General features: G+C 44.6%; 1 protein-coding gene across 1 annotated transcript in view; it reads left to right on the forward strand.

Annotated features, from left to right (window-relative positions):
- plcg1 (phospholipase C, gamma 1) overlaps positions 1-22266 on the forward strand; it is a 128150-nt gene that overhangs the window by 32208 nt on the left and 73676 nt on the right. Inside the window, 2 exon segments of the mRNA XM_052031441.1 lie at positions 17357-17521; positions 18816-18909. Of these exon segments, the coding sequence (XP_051887401.1) occupies positions 17357-17521; positions 18816-18909 (259 nt within the window).

Genomic DNA, 22266 nt, shown 5'->3' on the forward strand with positions numbered 1-22266 from the left:
GCCGTAAAAGCCTTTTACATTGAAGATGCGACCCATTGCGACGAGTACAGAACTCTGCAGGTGGGACAAGACCAATCAGATCTTTGCTGTGTTCCATTGATCTATCCGGCACAGCAAGTCTCCTGGTTGTCCCCAACAGTGCACTCATAATCCCTTCATCTCCTGATGGGGGAAGAGTTTCAAGTTCATTGTTGTCACAGGCGTACATACACAGGGTATATAGAATCATAGAGCAGTACAGCACAATACAGGCCCTTCAGCCCACAATGTTGTGCTGACCTTTAAACCTCGCCTAAGACTATCTAACCCCCTTCCTCCCACATATCCCTCTATTCTAAATTCCTCCATATGCTCATCTAGCAACGTCTTGAATTTGACCAATGTACCCGCCTCCACCACTACCCCAGGCAGCGCATTCCATGCCCCAACCACTCTCTGGGTAAAAAACCTTCCTCTGATATCTCCCTTGAACTTCCCACCCATTACTTTAAAGCCATGCCCTCTTGTATTGAGCATAAATGCCATAAAAATCAGCTTTTAGCAGTAACAACACAGTACATTACAGCCGAGATCAAACACAAGCTAATGAACAAATTAACATAAATTATGCATAACTTACACATGTACAAAATAAACATAACGACACTAGTGCAAGATTGAGAGAGAGAAAGAAAATATAGTGCGAGGTAGTGTTAAGGTTTTTCAGGTCGGTTCAAGAACCTGATGGCAGTGGTTGTTGAATCTTGAGGTGTGGGTCTTCAGGCTCCTGTACCTTCTGCCTGATCGCAACATCGAGAAGAGGGCATGGCCCATTTGGTGGGGGTACATGATGATGGATGCCACCTCCTGTAGATGTCCTTGATGGTGGGGAGAGCCGTACCCATGAGGAGAACTTTTAAATTGCTTTTGGCCAGAATTGAACCCGAGGTCGCTGGCGCTGTAAAGCGTTATGCTAACCGCTACACTGCCGTGCCTGCCCATACCATCCCTGGATAACAACTGTGAAGGAGCTAGTCCAACACTCTCTTTCCCCAGTCTAGGCCTGGGCAGGTGTTGGAGGCAAACACCTTCAGTATTCTGGACAAACTCTTCAATCACTGAGGCAGAGAAGGCTTTGGACCAAGTGCTGGTAAATGGGATTGGTACAGATGGGTACTTGAGGATCAAAAGAAACTGCAGATGCTGGAAGTGTAGAACATTAAAACAAACGCTGGAAGCGGTCAGTAGGTCAGGCCGCATCTGTGGGAAGAAAAACCGAGTAAATGTTTCAGGTCAGAATTGAAAACTGCTGGAGGAGTTCAGCAGGTTGGGCAACATCTACGGAAGCAAAGGGTTGGTCAACATTTCAGGTCAAGACTCTGCATCCAGAACATCGACTGACCCTCTGCCTCCACAGATGCTGCTTGACCCGCTGACCTACCCAGCAGTTTGTTTTTTGCTCCAGATTCCAGCATCTGAAGGCTCTTGTGTCTCCAACAAAGGGAGCTTGTGAAGCTGCAGAGAGGGTGGAGGAAGGGGATGTCTCTGACCAGGTAAAATTGGGGTGACCATGGCGATAAGCTGTGAGCAAGGTTGAGCAGCATCTGTGGGAGGGAAGGAATTGTCGACGTTTTGTGTCGAGACCCTGCATCGGGACTGAGAGTGGTCTCGCCTTTCCACTCTCAGTTCCAATGCAGGGTTTCGACCCGAAACGTCGACAGTTCCTTTCCCCCTCACCGATGCTGCTCAACCCGCTGAGTTCCTCCAGCAGACTGTGTGTTGCTCCAGATTCCAGCATCAGCAGTCTCTTGTGTCTCCTGGAAACAAGGTTATCTGGTCAGTGAATGTGGCGGTTGTGAAATGCAGAGCAGGAAGACAAGCCCAGCAGGTCAGGCTGGGTGTGTCCTCCACTGCCAGAGAGAGTAATAAAACAGGAAGGGGAAAAGAAACAAGCTGAACTAATATTACAGCTGGATGACTGTTATATACAGAGAAGACAAGTTACCTGAATTAGTAGCATTCAATATTGAGTCCAGAAGGCTGCAATGTGTCCAGGCGGAAGATGAGGTGCTGTTTATGAACATTTGGAGAAGCATAGTCTGATTAGGAATAGTCAGCATGGCTTTGTGAGGGGCAGGTCATTGCCTCACGAGCCTGATTGAATTCTGTGACAAAACATGTTGATGCGGGTAGAGCAATGGATGTGGTGTATATGGACTTTAGTAAGGCGTTTGATAAGGTTCCCCATGATAGGCTCATTCAGACGGGAGGCATGGGATCCAGGGAAATTTGGCTGTGTGGATTCGGAATTGACTTGCCTATGGAAGGCAGAGGGTGGTTGTAGATGGAGAGTATTCTGCCTTGAGGTCAGTGACCAGTGGATCTGTTCTGGGACCCCTGCTCTTTGTGATTTTTATAAATGACTTGCATGAGGAAGTGGAAGGGTGGGTCAGTAAGTTTGCAGATGACACAAAGGTTGGTGGTGTTGTGGCTAGTGTAGAAGGTTGTCGAGGATTACAACGGAACATCGATAGGATGCAAAGCTAGGCTGAGAAGTGGCAGATGGAGTTCACCCTGGAAGAGTGTGAAATGATTCACTTTGGAAGGTCAAATTTGAAGGCAGAATGCAAGGTTAATGGCAGGATTCTTAACAGTGTGGAGGAACAGAGGGATCTTGGGATCCAAGTCCATAGATCCCTCAAAGTTGCCCTGCAAATTGATAGGGTTGTTAAAGAAGGCGTATAGCGTGTTGGCCTTCATTAGTTGGGGGATTGAGTTCAAGAGCCGTGAGGTAATGTTGCAGCTCTATAAAACCCTGGTTAGACCATACTTAGAATATTGTGTTTAGTTCTGGTCGCCTCATTATAGGAAGGATATGGAAGCTTTAGAGAGGATACAGAGGAGATTTACCAGGATGTTGCCTGGATTGGAGAGCATGCCTTATGAGGATAGGTTGAGTGAGCCAGGGCTTTTCTCTTTGGAGTGAAGGAGGATAAGAGGCGACTTGATAGAGGTGTCCAAGATGATAAGAGGCATAGACTGAGTGGACAGTCAGAGACTTTTTCCCCAATGCAGAAATGGCTAACACAAGGGGGCTTAATTTTAAGGTGATTGGGGGAAAGTACAGGGGGGATATCAGAGGTAAGTTTTTTTACACAGAGAGTGGTGGGTGTGTGGAACGCGCTGCCAGGGGTGTTGGTAGAGGCAGATACATTAGGGACATTTACGAGACCCTCAGATAGGCACATGGATGACAGAAAAATGGAGGGGTATGTGGGAGGGAAGGGTGAGATTGATTAAAAGGTTGGCACAACATCGTGAGCTGAAGGCCCTGTACTCTGCTGTAATGTCCTATGTTTAATCACTAGACCCCTGCCAGAGCGCATATCTCTGAAGGTTACAAGGATTATAAGGAGGGGGTGAGATGGAGGGGGAGAGAGAGAGAGAGAGAGAGAGACCCTCCTGCATTCTACCCCACCCTTAACAGTCTCAATTCCTACAGTCCCTTACAACATTCCTTCTCTCCACCTGTTTCCCTCCTCCCATTGCTTCTTTGCACACCATGTCCCTCCTCTCTCCTTCCATCCATACCCCGTCCCACCCTCCGTACTCTCTCCCTCTGTCTCTAACCCCTCTCGTTATTTCTCCTTCCCTCCACTCCTCACATCCTTATCCTCTCACAACTTGGCGGCTGCGGAGATGGGGAGACAGATCAAGCAATACTTAATTGTGACGTGCATTTTGGCTTTTTCGCCCAGACAACCCACAGTTTAATTACTTCCTCCTGAATCACTCGCAGAATGTGTTCAGTTAGAGACTTCAATTTCTCTAAAGAGTTCCTTCCTCTTTCACGGCAGAAGATGAGGCAAAGTTTTCTGGAGTGCCTGATTGAAATGTGACTGGATGTAAGTGCAAAACGCCCATGTGGATCTTTAGTGGGCCTTCCCTCGCCATCCCTCAGCCCTTTCAACCCTCTTTGGTGAAAGGGCAACTTCAGAGACAGGGAGGAGGGAAAAATGTCATGGAGAAATGCCGATGAAACTCTCTACACTGGAGCTCAAGTTCAAGTTTATTGTTGTCATGGGCTAACATACACAGGGTAGAAATGCCGTGAAGATTAGCTTTTGCAGCAGCAGAACAGTACATTCCAAAACAAGGACAAACATAAACTTAAATTAACATGAATTATACATAATTTCTATTCTTGAGCTTTCAATTCAATAGCAATAAATGATCTTACGCTTGCTTTCTTTTGAATAGTACCATGTAAAATAGTTTCTTTTTATGTCCATCGGAAAGGGCAGGATGAGAACTATGATCTGGGAGCATTTGTGGAGGATTCGGTGGTGCCATAGATTAGTGCACAGGCATTTTGGATCTGGAGCCTGGCTTTGATTCCGTTCCAGGGCAATGGGATGGAAGTTTTCCATGCCCACAGATGATATGATTTCCCCCTTTTGAAATGAGTTTGTCAAATATGAACTTCCCTTGCCTTAGATTGGTGCTAATTTGGCATTTTCAGCTAGACATCAGTGATGGTGAGGAAATGGAAAATATCACATCTGTACTTTAGGAAGTGCCTGTCTGTGATGTGATGTTGGGGCAGCATGGATGGAATTTTACTCTTCCTGTTAACTTGACGGTGGTGGCCATACTATACCAAGAAAATACCGAGTTCCATTCCCTGCCGTAGATCTCACATCATCATGACCACAGGGGGAAAAACATTTCTGCCTTTTGTTTGTGAAGGCCGGATAGCTTAATTTGTTCCTCAGATAAATTTGACATTTCTGTGGCGGGAAGTGCTACTTCTATTGGGTAAACGACAATTTTAAAAAAAACTCTCAGACTTTGAAAGATAGTCATACAGATAAATATGTGCTTTTGATTTCATCAGTGATATGTAGGTCACGTTTTGTTTGGGCAGGAAAGCAGGCAATTTTTTTGCAGATCTCTGCATTCCTTGAATGTTTCTTCACTGGAATCAGTAGACTCCATCCGACTTTAGTAAGGCTTGTGACAGGCAAAAACATGATTGATAAATGCTAAATACTTGTGAGAAAAAGAAATATTCAGGATGTGGGGACAGAGCGAGACCGACTACCATACTCTCAGATAAAGCAGCACTGACTCTTCGATTCTGTGTAGAGTTATACAGCACGGAAATGGGCTCCTCAGCCCATCAAGTCTGTGCTGGCTATTAAAGACCCATTTACATTAATCTGACACCAATTCTATTTTTACTCTCGAGTCATGGGAGACTGCAGATGTTGTAACGTGGAGCAGGAAACAAACCGCTGAAGGAAGTCGGTGGGTCAGGCAGCATCTGTGGAGGCAGAGGGATGGTCAAGGTTTCGGGTTGAGATCCTGTACCCAAAACGTTGACCAACCCTCTGCCCCAACACAGATGCTGCCTGACTCGCTGAGTTCCTCCAGCTGTTTATTTTTTTACTCCATTTTTATTCTCACCATGTTCCTGTCAATTCCTGCACATTCCACCTATTACCTATGCACTAGGGGCAATTTACAGTCGCTAATTAAGCTACCAACTGACATGCCTTTGGGATGTGGCAGGAAGTTGGAGCACCCAGAGGAAACTCAATCAGTCACAGGGAGTATGTGTAAACTCTACCCAGACAGTATCTGTGGGGGGAAATGGGCAGTCAATGTTTCAGCATAGATGAAGGGGCTTGACCTGAAATATCGACTGTCTATTTCTCTCCAGAGATGCTGCTTGTCCCATTGAGTTCCTCCAGCTTTTTGTGTGTTGTATCTGCAATCCCTTGTGTCTTCACAGACAGCATGGAGGTTCAGGATTGAACCTGGGTCACTGGAGATGTGGAGCAGCAGCTCCTTGCTCACTATACCACTCTGCTGTCGCTGTGGAGGTTCCTTTGTGGTGCTCAAATAGAGGAAGGGGGGCAACTGTAATCAGCAAGGCAGCATTGTTTTTAAATTAGTACAGTGGAGAGAGGCTTGAAGTTGTTTGCAGAGAAACAAGACCCTGATCATCACCCGAAAATATGTTGCATTCTGGGCGTACAACTTGCCCTAAAATATAAGGATGCAACTGTGTGCCTTCTGAAAGGGGGCAGATTTGCCTCGATGTGGAAACTATGAAGTGAAGCAGTCAAGGTCAAGTTTATTGTCATCTGCACAAGCCCATGTATGCACAGGTACAATGAAAAACTTACTTGTAGCAGCATCACAGGCACATAGCATCAGATAAGCAGCATTCACAAGAAAAACATAAACATAAATTATACACAATTTTTAGAAGGAGGAACACAATTGAACAAAAAAAAAGTCCATTTTAGTGCAAAGTGGTCATAGTGTTGCTATAGTGAGGTAGTGAGGGTTGTGCAGGTTGGTTCAAGAACTGCATGGTTGAAGGGAAGTAGCTGTTCTTGTACCTGGTGATGTGGGACTTCAGGCTACCGTACCTCCTGCCCGATGATAGCTGCGAGAAGATGGCATGAACCAGATGGTGGGGATCTTTGATGATGGATGTTGCCTTCTTGAGGCAGCACCTCCTGTGGATACTACCAGTGGTGGGGAGGGATGTGCCCGTGATGTACTGGGCAGAGTCCACTACTCTCTGCAGCTTCTTACGTCATGAGTTCATTGAGAAAGGGGAGCATAGCTGAAGGAAAAGGTAGAAGATCAGGAGCCCCCACATTTTGTCAAGAGAAATGTAGGCGTTCCAGGAAAATCAGAGACCGGAACAATCCAGGTCAAAGCAAGCTACTTGATTGTACGTCACCCACTTCCTTTACCATTCATCCAGTCCAGTATTGTCATCTACAGAATGGGGGGGTGGGGGAGGGGAAGCACCTCGCTGTGGCCCCCAGCAGCAGGTTGGACAAGGACAACAGGTGCACAAGAGAGGTTGCAGCATCCTGTTTGAATGTTTGAAGGGGCTGCTCCTCAAGTTCTGGTTGCACTCTAACCCCATACTCCTCTTCTACGGCAGGCCAAGTTGGTCGGGGGACCTCTTTATTGGTCTGCTCCTGGGCATGACCAGGTTGGCCATTCACAGCACCAAGCAGCAGGCTGTTAAGGGGGTCTGTCCGAGCTGACTGCCTGCCCCTCTTCCGAGGATGTGTCCGTGCCTGGGTGTCCCTGGAGAGCAAGCACACCATGTCCGCTGGCTCTCTGGAGTCCTTCCAGGACCTCTGGAGTGCCACAGGGAGCTGGAGTACATCTTGGGTAAAAGATAACTGGACATGCAAGGGTTAATAACCAGCAATGTAAGGGTTAATGGCATGCAGCTATTCTTCCCATGGTATGAAATTACCTCAGCCATGGGGTGACTATAGTTATAGCTGGATTTAAGGCCAGGTGTGGGTGAGAAAGAAATAAGTTTTCTTATACATATCTTGTTTTGCTAAAGCTTGCTGGAAACAATTGCCGTAGTGAGTGCAACTTCCCACGAAGGTTTCTCACAAAGTGGGTATAAAAGTACACACTAACCGGGGCATCTTTGAGTGAGTGTAGTACAGAGCTCGGGTTACACTGTTTACTCTTTCTCTGTATCCCTCACTCCCACTAGTGTTAAACTAATAAAGCATTAATCGTAAGTTCTTTGGTTCTGCTGTTGTCTGATTTATTACAGAGCGCGGGTCGACTTTCACACTTGGACAAGGGTGACAATGCTTTCATCTGAAAATTATGCAAATATTTAAATGAAAATGATGTAGCTGCTGTAAATATGTAAATAAAACTTTTGTTTCTAAAAATAATGGGAATGGTATAGCCTACAGATTCCTCTCCAATCTGCATACTCTGACTTGAAAACGTATCATTGTTCATCGTTGTTGGGTTGTAGTCCCGGACCCCTTGATGCAGCAGCGCTGTGGGAGTGTGATCACCGCATGGAATGCAGCTTTCTAAGAAGGTGGTGAGTGGTGAGCTTCCTGCTCAGGAGCAATGATGTCTGGGCTTGGTTGTGATGTCTGCATTCTGTTCACAGACAGTGAAACAAAAGTGCTTGTCGAAGAAAGGAGACATTTGCTTTCATCTGAAAGGAGACATTTAGAAAGGAGACATTTGCCAAGGTGGGCCTCCTCCTTAAAACTCCCCCTAACCTTCCTGATTTGGAGCAGCAGATAAGTTAATACCTCGATAGGTGCAGCTTTAAGCAAATTGGGCCCTTTATCCTGGCCCAGACTAATGTTGCAGGAGGTCACAGGTTTGGGAAGTGTCAAGCAAGCTGTCAAAGGTACTCTGAGCCTAACTTGTGAGTTTAGTTTCACTGAATAATTTGTGGTTATATCAGCTTTGGTCATTTGTGGAAACCACAGGGCTATTTAGTGTGTCTGTGGTGTTCACAATTGCTCTGAAGTGTGTTGTCTGTTCCTGGGCCAATAGAGGAATTTAAAATTTGCTCACATAAATATAGACAATCAAAGATAAAGTTTATTTTAAGAACTTGCATAAATTTAATTATAAGCGCAAAAAACTGAGACCAGTATCTTTTTTCCCAGGATTGAAATGTCTTGTACTAGAGGGCATGTATTTCAGGTGAGGGGGGGGGGGGGGCGGAAGTAGAAAGGAGGTAAGCGAGGCAAGTTTTTTTTACACAGTGTGGTGGGTGCCTGGAATTCACTGCCAGGGTGGTGGTAGAGGCAGATAGCGTAGGAGTGTTTAAGAGACACATAGATAGGCACATGAATATGCAGAGAAGGGAGGGATATGGTCAATGTGTGAGGAAGAGGGATTTGATTAATTAGCAGTCATTGGTTTAATTAGTTTGGCACAACTCTGTGGGCTGAAGGGCCTGTTGTGTGCTGTACTGTTCTATGTTCTATCAAAAGCATTAAAATAACTCGTATACTTAAAACCAAGGAGCTGGATGTAGAGTGAAGGAGACTCCTCTCTCTAGCCTGTTAGTGCTGCACCAGCAGATTCATTGGTGATCCAGTGGTGGACCAGAAGGACAGATGTGTTGGCATCTGACATTCTAGACGTCTCAGACTGCTAACTTCCAATGAGCATGTTTGGCACTCCAAGATGTCTTTGACGTAGATTGGGTGGTATTTTCCATTTGGCCAAATGTCTGATGTTCTTGAGGGAGGAAGCCATTAACGCTGATCCCTAGAGCCCACAGCTGATGCTTTATGAGTAGGGACCTTCCATTTTGTGAAGATATAAAAAGCATTTTTTTCTCAACATTGGAAATCATTTCAAAAGCAGGAATATCGGGTTGGGATATTCGTCAGTAGCTGTATTGCATTTCTGGGTTCCAGAACACAAAAGGGATTAGGTTGTTCAGTCACACTATTTATTGTCCATGGCCAATGTTACCAACTCTACACCTATTCCTGGAGATTTCATCACTAACCTCTCCCCGTCATTGGATATTGGACACACTCGCATCACAGCTCACAACTTTCTTCAAGTCAGTTGCACAGGAACAGATTTTTTTCTTCTCCAATGGGATGGATTTTGATTGCCAGTCTTTTTATAACTCTCTGTACTTAAGTGTTTAACGTAGCAATCCCGACCCTCTCACCTTCGCTTTCTCAGTGGCTCACAGCATTCTTGCTGATAAAATTTGGCACTGAGCCACTTCAGATAGTAGGGTAGATGTCCAAAAACTTGGGGGAAAAGGTGGGTTTCGAGTCACAGAGAGATACAGCACCGAAACAAACCTTTTGGCCCATTGAGTCCAATTGACCATCAACCACTCCATTTACACAAAACCCTACATTCATTCCATTTCTTAATATCCCCACATTCTCTTCAGCTCCCCCCAGATTCTAACACTCACCTACATACTAGAGGCAATTTACAGTGACAAATCTTCATTTATTTGGGATGTTGGAGGAAACTGGAGCACTCGGAGGAAACCCACAGGGTTACAGAGAGAACGTGCAAACTCTACACAGACATTGCCTGTGATCAGGATTGGACCCAGGCCTCTGGCACTCTGAGGCAGTGGCTCTACAAACTTCGCCACTTTGCTGCCCAAAGGTACATCTTCTTGTAGCAGAGAGAGGTGATTGGGATTAGGGAGGGAATTTCAGGGTTAAGGTCCTTGGCTGCCAGTGGTGAATTGCTTAAGCTTGCAGTTAATTCAGAGGCTGAAGAGGAGCTCAGATACCTCATAAAGGTGTAGAGCTGAAGGCGATTACAGAGTCGGGTAGAGGTGAGGTCACGGAAGGATCGGAATGTAAAGTTGAAAATTTCAAAATTCAATCATCTTTGCTCATCTGTGATGCAGCAGTGTTGCAATAACCAAACGTATTTGGATAAAACAGCAAATAAACCATTGGAGACACCAGCGACTGCAGATGCTGGAATCTGGAGCAACAAACAATCTGCTGGAGGAACCCAGCAGGTCGAGCGGCATCCATCGGGGGGAAAGGAATTGTCGATGTCTCGGATCGAAACCCTGCATCAGGTCTGAGTGGGGAGAGGGGAGGTGGCCAGTATGAAGTAAGGATGGGGAGAGGTGTGACAGGAGCCTGTGGCAAACTGTTGCACTAGTTCAAAAATCTACATTGTCATAGGCTGCTCAAAGTGACATCTCAGAGATCAGCCCTAAATTTCAGGAATGGTCAGGAGAATCCTGAAGTTGTTCTGAGGAAGGATTGCTAACCCAAAACATTGACTGGTTTCTCTTCTCACAGATGCTGCTTGACTAGCTGAGTTCTACCAGCATTTCAGTTTTTGTTTCAGATCCTAATTTGTTTTGGTAACACCAGCTGTGGCTTGGCAAGTGCCAAGATGTGGGGTGACCTAAAGTAAGCATTAGCTTGGGGGTTTCCACCCTGGCTGAGTTGGCTAGCAGTTGAGGTGCTGCTATGAAGATAAGGCACTTTGTCCTTCAATGTTCCTGAATTGAATGAATGTCAAATCAACCAAGGCTTCAAAACCAGCCTGACTGAGGAGTTCATGCAGGTGTAGAGGACTTGTGATTGGCTCTTACTAAACCACTGATACATTTGAAGATTCTTAGCGACGGCACTGTGAGAGGCTATTCAACCCTTCCGGCTTCTACCTATCCTTTGAATTTCTTTCGGTTTTCACCACAACCCTGCCAATTTCTCACTATGACTGCAGCAAAGGTACAGTAGTCTGTTTCCTGAGCATTGGCAGATGAGCCATGGTACTAACTGCCTTTCTGGGGAATAGGTGATGAGTTGATTGGGTTTGACATTTACTGACCACGTTCCCATGTTCAGTATCCGCTGACTGAAACTGAGAGAAGGCAGTTGAAGCCTTGGGATTGGTACAAGACAGCCAGGTGTACAGTAATGTTGTGGTTAAGTTATTAGACTAGATTTCTGGACTATTGATAGAGAGATACAAGTTTGATTTCCACCACCATGAAAGCGGAGGAATTTACAGTCATAGAGTTACGGAGCACGGAAACAGGCCCTTTGGCCCAACTCATCTGTGTCGACCAAACTGCCCATCTAAGCTAATCCCATTTGCCTGCATTTGACTTATATCTCTCTAAACCTTGGATAAATAGTTCGAATGGAAAAAAAATGCAGGGATATTGGGGGAGAACACAGGAATTCACTGGGCTACGTGGGCTCTTTCTGTGCTGTGTCACCAGGAGTCCACAAATTGGAGTGCCAGGGTTTAGGAAGAGGAAACTATTAAACCATGTCTGGCTTCCCTCAGGCATGGACTTCAGATAGAGATCAATGCATAAGAAACAGGCCAAGGAGCCTTGGTTGATTTTTCATCTACTTAGCTCAGGAATACTTATGGAACACAATCATTGCCTTGGTCAGAGAACATTAAAACCAGTTGAAGTGTTGGCGTTGAATAACCTTGCATAGAAAGGTTATCGAAGCTGAAACCACCGACTGATCTGCTGGGGAGCTCAAAATGGTGTGTTAGGAGTTTGCCTTATTTGTATTGTTTATGTTCTGTTTCCATCATACAAAGTGAATGATCACTCTAAGTTCTTCAAAAGAGGCGAACAAATCTATCCATGTATATGTAGCTTTGCACAGTAGTGTTGCTGGTGTTTACAAGACCATATATATCTTTCCCAATTGGATCATTCACACATAACTGGAGTTGTAGACAAATAAAAGTGAATGAAATGTTGCAACTACTCCATTACTGTCTCAATAATCTAAGGCAGCTGGAGACAGGTTTTGGCAGTTCTTCTTTCACTTCAGAGTTAAGTAAACCCGTTGGGGTCCAATGTCCTTAAATATTGAGTCTTGCAGTTACATGTCAAGAGGTGTCGTATTTCTAAATTAAACTCTTGCAGCAAATTCTAAAGTATCCACAACAGAGGATGATCTACGTGTTATTCTGGCTCACAATTCTTCCTGGGAGATGGCTTATAGATCAGGAGGCGGGTCACGGAGTGGGAGGTGGGCTCATGGGGTAGGAGCTGGTTAGTGGAGTGGGAGAAGGAGGAGGGTTACGGGGGGGGTGCATAAGAACTTAGGAGCAGGAGTAGGCCACTCACCCCTCAAACCTGCCCCTCCATTCAATATGATCAAGGCTGATCTGCCCCAGGTCTTATCTCCTCCTCTGTGCCAGTTCCCCATAGCCCTTGATTCCCTAAACTTTCAAAAATTTATTTTCTTCCTCTTTCAATGCCCCCAATGTTCCAGCCTCTACAGCCCTCCAGGGTAGAGAATTCCAGGGACTCACCACCCTTTGCGAGAAATTCCTACACCCCTGAGTTTTAAATGACTGCCCCCTAATCTTGTAAACCAAGTTCATTCCTCTCTTAGTACTGCTTCGCTAAATTTATGCTATTACTGCTTGATATCTCTCCCTCTCTCTCTCTCTTTCACTTACTCACTCTCACACTCACCCACGTGCACACACAGACACTAAGAAGTCTTCTCTATCCAAAGTCTCTGAGACTAATTTTACTTCGGCCTTGATTTGGAGCAGTTAACCTGTTGACTGAATGAGAGACCATTGTAAGCTTGTATGGCTTGGCTACTTGCTATGTTAACCCTCTGTGTTTTAACCACATTTGAGGTCCATGTAAAAGATGCCGTAGCACTATTTCGAAGAACAGCAAGGGAGAACTGGCCATCATTTTTACCTCAACATTAATATTATTATCACATTGCTATTGTTTGGAGCTTGCTGCATGCACTTTGGCTGTCGCCTTTTGTACATTAGAACTGTGACTGGACATCAGAAATACTTCACAATGACACAAGAAAACCAGAGCAGTGGGTCCCACCATTGAATATGATCATGGCTGATCTACTGCAGGCCCCACCTCTTCCACTATGCCGGATCTCCGTAGCCCTCAATTCTCTGATCTTTCAAAACCTATCCACCTCCACTTTAAGTATCTCTAATGAACTACCTTCACAGTTCTCTTGGGCAGAGAATTCCAGAGATTCACTCCCCCCCCCACAAAAAGAAATGTTGACGTACCTCAGCTTTAAATGACCAACCTCTTATCTTAAAACTATGTCCCCACATCTGAAATCCACCCACTCGTGAAAACATCTCGATGTTTACTCTGCCATGCCCCCTTACGAACGTAAATGATTCAATAAGATCACCCCTCATTCTTCTAATCTCCAAGGTATACAGACCTTACCTATTTAGCCTCTCGAGATAGGACAATCATCACATTACAAGAATAAGCCTGGGGAATCTCATTTGGACTGTCTCCAATGCTACTATATCCATTCTTGGGTAAGGAGCCCAAAACTGTGCACAGTACTCTAGCCTCACCAGCATTTTGTACAAATGTAATAGAACTTCCCTATTTCTAAATACCAACCACTTTGCAATAAAGACCAATATGCTGTCATCGTAATTACTTGCTGTATCTGCCTGCTGTTTTTGTGATTCATGCACAAGGACACCTAGACCCCTCTGTACTTCACTCATTTGCTGTCTTTTTCCATTTAGATAGTAATCTGCCTTTTGATTACTCTTACTGAAGTGCCTGACTTCATTAGCTGGGAGATGCTCTTAGATGTCTGAAGATTAAGCTATTGCATAGAACATAGACCCCCAGAGTTAAACTATTCAGTTAAATTATGGTTGATCTTTATCTAATCCCCATCTACTCACATTGGTTCAGTAACTGGTTCAGGGGCAGGCATAGTAGTGTAGGGGCAGGCACGGTAGTGTAGCAGTTAGCGTAATGCTATTACAGCGCCAGCGATCCGGGTTCAATTCCGGCCGCTGTCTGTAAGGAGTTTGTACGTTCTCCCTGTGTCTGCGCGGTTTCCTCCGGGTGCTCTGGTTTCCTCCCACATTCCAAAGACGTTACGGCTAGGAAGTTGTGGGCATGCTATGTTGGCGCCGGAACCGTAGCGACACTTGTGGGCTGTGCCCAGAACACTCTATGCAAAATATGCATTTCGCTGTGTGTTTCGATGTACATGTAACTAATAAGGATATCTTATTTAATACTTACTTATCTTATCTAATACTTGGTACCCAATGAAACTTAGATTTCTAGGTAAATTTCTACACCAAAATGTTATAGCACACAGTCAGGCAATTCTGTGCAAAAAGTTCTTCAATCCTTGGGTATTTTAGAGAGTGAAATATTCACAATCTTGCAGTCATGGTAAAAAGCCTAGCTGTGGTCAACTAATCCCTGAACTGCTAGAAGCTAATAGACATTGGGATAGTATTTGTCTTGGATAGGAACTTGTGGGTTATACCGTTCCCTTATGCCTGCTGACTTTGATTGATAGATGCTGTGGGTTTGAGAGGAGCTGTCAAAGAAGCTTTGGCAAATCAGTGCAAAAGAAATAAGTAATATGATATATTTATAAATGCTTCTTGGCAACAGGCAGAACGTGTGCTGATCCTATACAAGGCTTGGTGTGTAAGAGGGCTGTACTGGGAGATTTAGGTAAATAAATTCTGCACGGCTTAACCTTGGTGTTAACATGTCTCGCCGTAGTTCAACATTGGTTGCCTTTGTATTTCCGAGCTTATCCTGAAATTAATTAAAACCCTCCGGAGGAATAAAACGTAGCTTAAATACAGATTCTCCACCTGAATGCAGTTATAGTCTGACCTACGTAACATTCTAAGAATCCAGTGAGCTGTCAGTCATGAGCCAGTTTTTGCTGAGTTGGAGGGTTTGTGGGGTCAAGTCTCACCTACGACCACCGGTCCACGAGACTGATCAGATTGGAGGATGCTCTTATGAGGGCAGAATACGCAGAGTGGATCTTATTGAAACACACCAAATTGTTACGAGACTTCACAGGATAGATGCAGAGATGAGGTTTCCACTCCCTGGGGTGTCCAGAACCAAGGATTAGTCTCAAAATAGAGGGATTGGGACTGAGATGAGAAGAAATATTGTCACCTCAAGGGTAGTGAATCTTTAGAATCCTTTGCCCAGGAACGTTGTGGCGGCTCAGCCTTTGAGTGTATTCAAGATAGGGATGAAAAGACTTCTGGAAACTCGAGGACATGCATTTAAGGTGAGGGGGGAATGTTTAAAGAGATGTGTGGGGCAAGTTTTTTTTACGCAGAGTGGTGGGTGCTTGGAACGGGCTGCCAGGGGTGGCGGTGGAGGCAGGTACGATAGTGGTGTTTAAGATAGGCATGTGAATATGCAGGGAATGGAGGGATATAGACCGTGTGCAGGCAGAAGGGATTTAGTTTAATTTGGCATCATGTTCGACATACACCGTGGGCTGAAGGGCCTGTTCCTGTGTTGTACTGTTTGATGTTCTGTGGGTGTTAAGGGAATCGAGGAATATGGAGTTGGTGCAGGAATCTGGAGTTGAGGTAAAGAGTTATCCATGGTTATAGTGAATGCCAGGGCAAGTGCTGAATGCCCTAGACCTTCTATGAGGCAGGTTGACACTCCAATACGGTGTCAAGAGAGTGTTGTACGTGTTGGATGTGCTGCCCTTCCAATGAGATCTGCACCTCAGCTGATCTCTGGTGGATGTAGAAGCTTCCATGGCACAATGTCAAAAAGCAGGAGAACTCTCCCCCAATATACTGGCTAACATTTATCCCTCTACAATTATCTTTCAAAAATAAATACATTATATGATCATTATCTCTTTGCAGGAGCTTGCTGAGAGCAAAATGTCTATTGCATTTCCTAGAAATGACTGCACTTCAAAAGCACGTCATAGGCTACAAAGTGCTTTATTACAGGGTATGGTTGTGCAGTGGTTATGTTGCAAGACCAGTAACCAACACCTGGACTATGGATCAGGAGACACAAGTTCAAATCCCAACATGACAGTTTAGAAATTTATATAGAGACACAAGAGAGACTGGAAATCTAGAGCTCAGCCCGAAACGTGGACTGTTCATTTCCCTCCATAGATGTTGCCTGACCTGCTGAGTTCCTCCAGCATTATGTGTGTGTTGCTTTAGAAATTTATACTTTGAGTTTTGGGTCAAAAACCAGAGGGTGTAAACTTAAAGTAATTGGTAGAAGGGTTAGAGGGGAGGTGAGGGAAGGAAAAAAATATCACCCAGGTACTAGTAGGGATCTGGAAGGATTTCACCACCAGAAAGGATGGTGGATGCAGAAACCGGCATGGCAGTCTAGCAGTTGGTACTGCTGCCTCACAGCTCCAGCGACCTGGGTTCAATCCTGACCTCGGGTACTGTCTGTGTAGAATTTGCCTCATGAACTCTGTGAGTTCTCTACGGGGGTTCTGGTTTCGTGAAGACACACTGCTTGGTTACTTGGCTTCTGAAAATTACCCTTTAATATTGAAAGGTGGTAAAAAAAGAATTGAAAGGGAGTTGTTGGGTGTGTGAGAGAGAATAAGTTGCAGAGGTACATAGAAATAAGGAAAAAGGGAATGTGATGAATGGGATTGCTCTTTTGGGAGCTGGCATGGACCAGATGGACCAAATGGCCTCCTCCTGTCTCACGGTAAGTAAATAAAACATACAGAATAGACTTGAAAAGCTGTATCCTGCAAGTCTACAGACCATTTGCTGGATGATGAAATTAAGCTGAGTTCTTTATTTGACCTGCAGGAATACAATGGGCTGAATGGCCTTGTGTATTGTAAATTTTCTATGATTCTGTCCTGAGGTTATAAGTGGCCAAAGATGAAAAAAGAGAAAAATGCCAGTTTATCTTTCTTTCTTCATGTGATGACATCTTTCAAATCACAGGGAAGATGGTGATACTTCCTTGGTTGAGGATTATCACTGGAGTAATTTGAACTGTGAAGTGGACACTCAGCATGTTTAATTCAGTTTTTGTCTTTGCCGGGTAGTGGTTCACACCTGCTTCCTGCCCTGTACAACCGGACCAGCAGGAACAGATGAACCAGCAGAAATACTGCCAGCTGTTCTGTCACCAACATTTTAACCCTCGGATATATAAACCAGGGCTGCCTGGAAATGGTAGGTCACAACCAGCCTTTCCCGAATTTAAAAAAAAATCTCTTTTCTCTTTCAGTTGATATTCGGGAAATCAAGGAGATTCGTGCAGGGAGGAATTCCCGGGATTTTGAACGGTACCAGGATGATGCGGCCAGACCTGATTTATCCCGGCCTGACTCTTCGCACTGTTTTGTCGTTCTGTATGGGATGGAGTTCCGGCTGAAAACTCTCAGTCTTGCAGGTAATCCCTGATTCCGGAGTTCTTTCCATGCTTGTAATCAATTCCATATTGGGCATCTAAACCAATTGATCTCAGTGTCAGCTTCACATTTGCACCTTCAAATATTTTGATTGATTTCTAATTGTCTTAAGCCACATAAGATCCCCAGACAAGATGGTTAGCAAAAGAAATTAAGTTGATTTATTATTGTCACCTCTACTGAGAAACAGTGAAAAGCTTTGTTTTGCATGCCATCCACACAGATCATTTCATCACATCAGTACATTGAGGTAGTACAAGGAAAAAAACAACAGAAAGCAGAATGAAGTGTTACAGTTGCAGAGAAAGTGCAGTGCAGGCAGACAATAAGGTGCAAGGCCATGATGAGATAGATTGTGAAGTCAAGAGTCCATCTTATCATACAAGGGGACCATTCAGTAGTCTATAACAGCGGGATAGAAGCTGTCCTTGAGCCTGGTGGTACGTGCTTTCAGGCTTTTCCATCTTCTGCCCGATGGGAAGGGGGAGAAGAGAGAATGTCTGGGGTGGGTTGGGTCTTTGATTAGATTAGATTAGATATTTTACTAGTCACCTGTACATAGAAACACAGTGAAATGCATCTTTTTTGCATAGAGTGTTCTGGGGGCAGCCCGCAAGTGTTGGCCACGCTTCCGGCGCCAACATAGCATGCCCACAACTTCCTAACCCGTATGTCTTTGAAATGTGGGAGGAAACCGGAGCACCCAGAGGAAACCCATGCAGATACGGGGAGAATGTACAAACTCGTTACAGACAGTGGCTGGAATTGAACCCCGGTCTCTGGCGCTGTAATAGCGTTATGCTAACCGCTACACTACCGTGCCTACTGCCGCATTACCAACCTGTTTCCATTCTATGGGTTTCTGCCTGGTTGCACTGTGATGGTCAAGGAGTGGATGGCAGAGAAAATAGAATGGGAAGAGGGAGGACATTTGTGAATCGGCTCACCACTTGGAAACTCACCAGCCTGACAGTAATTTAATAGAAAATAAATGGCACTTCAGAAGGCTGATGCAAAATCCTTTCACTGCCGATAACTGGCTCCAGATTTTCTTTAATACAATGCTGAACAACATTTATGCTCCATTAGAGGATACTGTAAAGGATAATTCTATTCCAATAAGCCAGTCTATCAGATGCTGGTGTAGGTACGATTGATTCACTGGTATTGGCTCTGAGCAGACATTACACTGATTTGACACCAGTACCAAGGTTAATTTTTGGGGATTGCTTTGTCCCACTTCTCAAACTTTCCTCTTGTTCTCCTCTTTCACAGCTACTTCGGAAGAGGAGATGAACATGTGGATAACTGGTCTGAACTGGCTTTTGACGGACACTGTGAAATCACCAACACCGCTTCAGATAGAAAGGTAACAAAAGAAACCTGTCAGGATGGCAACAGAGAGGCAATGTGTGTGTGGGCACTCTGAGTGGGTGTTAGTTTCCCACATTAAACAGTGTGTCTTGTCAATGGGGATACTTGATGCAACTGAATATTCATGGCAGTAGGACTGGGTGTACTCAGTAACTCGATTGTAGAATCCAATGGCAAAGAAGGAGACCATTTGACTCATTGCTCCCATGATAGCCCTTTGAATGAGCTATCCCAACAATCCCCATTCTCCCCCTAAATCCTTCCTTTCAACAATTGCTATGTCATCTTGCCCTTTGAGGAAGAGAGTGCCGAATACTCACAACCTCTGAGAGGAAATACTTCACCTCATCTTTGTTTTAAATAGGTGATCTCTTATTTTTAGACAGTGACCCCGCACGCCCAGTTCTAGATTCTCAATCAAGAAGAAACATAAGCTGTTTCTGTCTTCACAGATGCTGCCGGCCTGCTGAGTGTTTCCATACACTTAAGGTGGTCCACTTCCAGATAATCACTGATCTGAAACTGTACCCACCCCTCTTTCCTTACCACAGTCTCTCTCCGGTATCTTTCATGCCATTTTATGGTCTGATTAGATGGTGAAGCTGCTGAGACGTTGTGGCAATTATCCCAACAGAATCTGAGTCTAAAACTCTTGATAGATTCGTTTACCAGTAAAATGAATTCAACAGCTGGCAACTCAATTTATCTTGCATTAATATTCCAATGTGGTTGCATTATTATAACCATGTGCAGGCAGATGGATTAATTTAATTTGGCATCATGGTTGGTGTAGACATGGTGGGCAGAAGAGCCTGTTGCTGTGCTGTAACTTTGCCATGTTTCTAAAGTTGGCTTAATTAATGACCCCCATTTAATAAAGAGTATTGGATAATTATATATTAATATTTTGTACCAATACTTCAATGTTGAAGCAGCATTTATGCTACTTGATAAAAAGTATCAGATAATCTAAAAGTTTTAGCAGTAAGCACTGAAAACTGCAGTGAGAGTCCTGAATTTGATTGGCAGGATCATGATGTGTTGAATACATCACACTCTATTTTTAGCAGAAATTAGCCCTTGGTCACATCTGCTAGGTGACATAAGATAAGATAATATTTTTATATCTTATCTAATTAATATATCTTATATACTCTATTTTAGCAGAAATTAGTCCTTGGTCACATGTCTAGGTGACATAAGTGAGTTGGACAACACCTCAGAAACTTCTGTAACTTAATGGAGCTGAATTTTGGATGAGGAGTTCAGTGCTCGTATGCTACTACATTGGTACATTACATCCAGTCTATGAGGTTGTGGGCTGAAGGGCCTGTTCCAGTGCTGTACTATGAGCATATGAATTAGAAGCAAGCATAGGCCACATCCCTCACACAAAGCCATGCTGACTACTCCTCATCAGATCTTGCCTTTCCAAATGCAAGTAAATCCTGTCCCTCAGAATCCCTTCCAATAACTTTCCACCACTGATGTAAGGATCACAAGTTTGTAGTTCCCTGCCGACCTTCTTAAATAAATGTACAACATAAGCTATGCTCCAGTCTTCTGATAACTCACCTGTAGCTAATGAAGATACAAAAGTCTCTGCCAGGGTCCCAGCAATCTCCTCCCTTGCTTTCCTCATAACATCCAGATCAGGGCCCCAGGGACATAGCCACCTTTTATGTGTTTCAGGACCTCCCTCCCAACACCTCCCCTTCATAATGCTGATATGCTCCAGGATATCTGTGTTCCCTCTCCTCAATTCACCAGCTTCCATGTCCCTCTCCACAGAAAATACAGACGAGAAGTATTCATTTAAGACCTCACCATTTTCCGTAGCTCCATTCATGGAATATTGCATTGATCTTTAGGAGTGCCTACTCTCTTCCTAGCCACCCACTTACTGTTAATATTCACTGTAGAATTTTTTAGGATTCTCTGTTATCTGCCAGGGATATCTCATGGCCCTTTTTGCCCTCCTAATTTCCTTCTTAAATGTCCTCCTACATCCCTTATACTCTTCAAGGGACCTGCTTGATGCCAGCTGCCTATACCCAATATATGCCTCCTCCTTTCTCCTGATCAGACTTCCATATCGCTAGTCAACCAGGGTTCCCTAATCTGGCCAGCCTTCCCTTCATTCCAACAGGAACATGCTGGCTCGGAACTCTTCTTATCTCGCTTTCAAAAGCGTCCCACTTGCCAGACATCCCATCGAAATTAGTCTTCCCCCAGATTAGGACCTTTTTAGAGGCTGGTCATTTAAAACTGAGGAACGCAGAGGGTGGTGAATCTCTGGAATTCTCAGCGGGTGGTGGAGGCTGGGTCATTGAAAGTATTTAGAGTGGAGGTGGACAAATATCTGATAGATCAAGGAGTAGAGGGGTATGGAGGAAGGGTACAGAAGAGGAGTTGGAGGCCAGCATAGATTATGCTCTATGTGAATCTACATGCCTGTGATGCTGCTGCAAGTAAGTTTTTTCATTGTACCTGTACAAGACAAGACAAGATACCTTATTAGTCACATGTACGTTTAACACACAGTGAAATGCATCTTTTGCATAGAGTGTTCTAGGGGCAGCCCGCAAGTGTCGCCACGCTTCCGGCGCCAACATAGCATGCCACAACTTCCTAATCCGTATGCCTTTGGAATGTGAGAGGAAACCGGAAGCACCCGGAAGGTACCCTTGCAAACATGGGGAGAACGTACAAATTCCTTACAGACAGCGGCCGGAATTGAAACTGGGTCTCTGGTGCTGTAATAGTGTTATGCTAACCGCTACACTACCGTGCCTGCCCTTGGGAATAGTAAAGGGAAAAAATAACAGGTGGGAATTGTCTATAGGCCAGCAAATAATAACATTGCAGTGGCACAGGCAAGAAACCAAGAAATAGATGAAGCAGAGGATGCGGAGAGTCTACAGAGAGATATAGATAGGTTAAGTGAGTGGGCAAGGGTCTGGCAGAAGGAGTACAATGTTGGTAAATGCGAGTTCATTCACTTTGGAAGGAAAAATAGAAGATCAGATTATTATTTAAATGGTGAAAGATTGCAGTATGATGTTGTGCAGGGGGACTTGGGAGTGCTTGTGCATGAATCGCAAAAGGTTGGTTTGCAGGAGCAACAGGTTATCAAGAAGGCAAATGGAACGTTGGCTTCCACCTCACTGTACTTGCAAACATGACAATAAACTCGACTCGACTTGATCAACCCTGATTCTATTAAATGGTGGGGCAGGCTTGAAGGTCCTGATGGCCTACTCCTGCTCCTATTTTCTGAGTTCTTGTTCTTGTATGTGTTCATTGCTGAATGGTAACAGACTGAACAGAAACTAGTGATCGGTAATTCTGC

Source organism: Pristis pectinata, chromosome 16, assembly GCF_009764475.1.
Source record: "Pristis pectinata isolate sPriPec2 chromosome 16, sPriPec2.1.pri, whole genome shotgun sequence".
NCBI lineage: Eukaryota > Metazoa > Chordata > Chondrichthyes > Rhinopristiformes > Pristidae > Pristis > Pristis pectinata.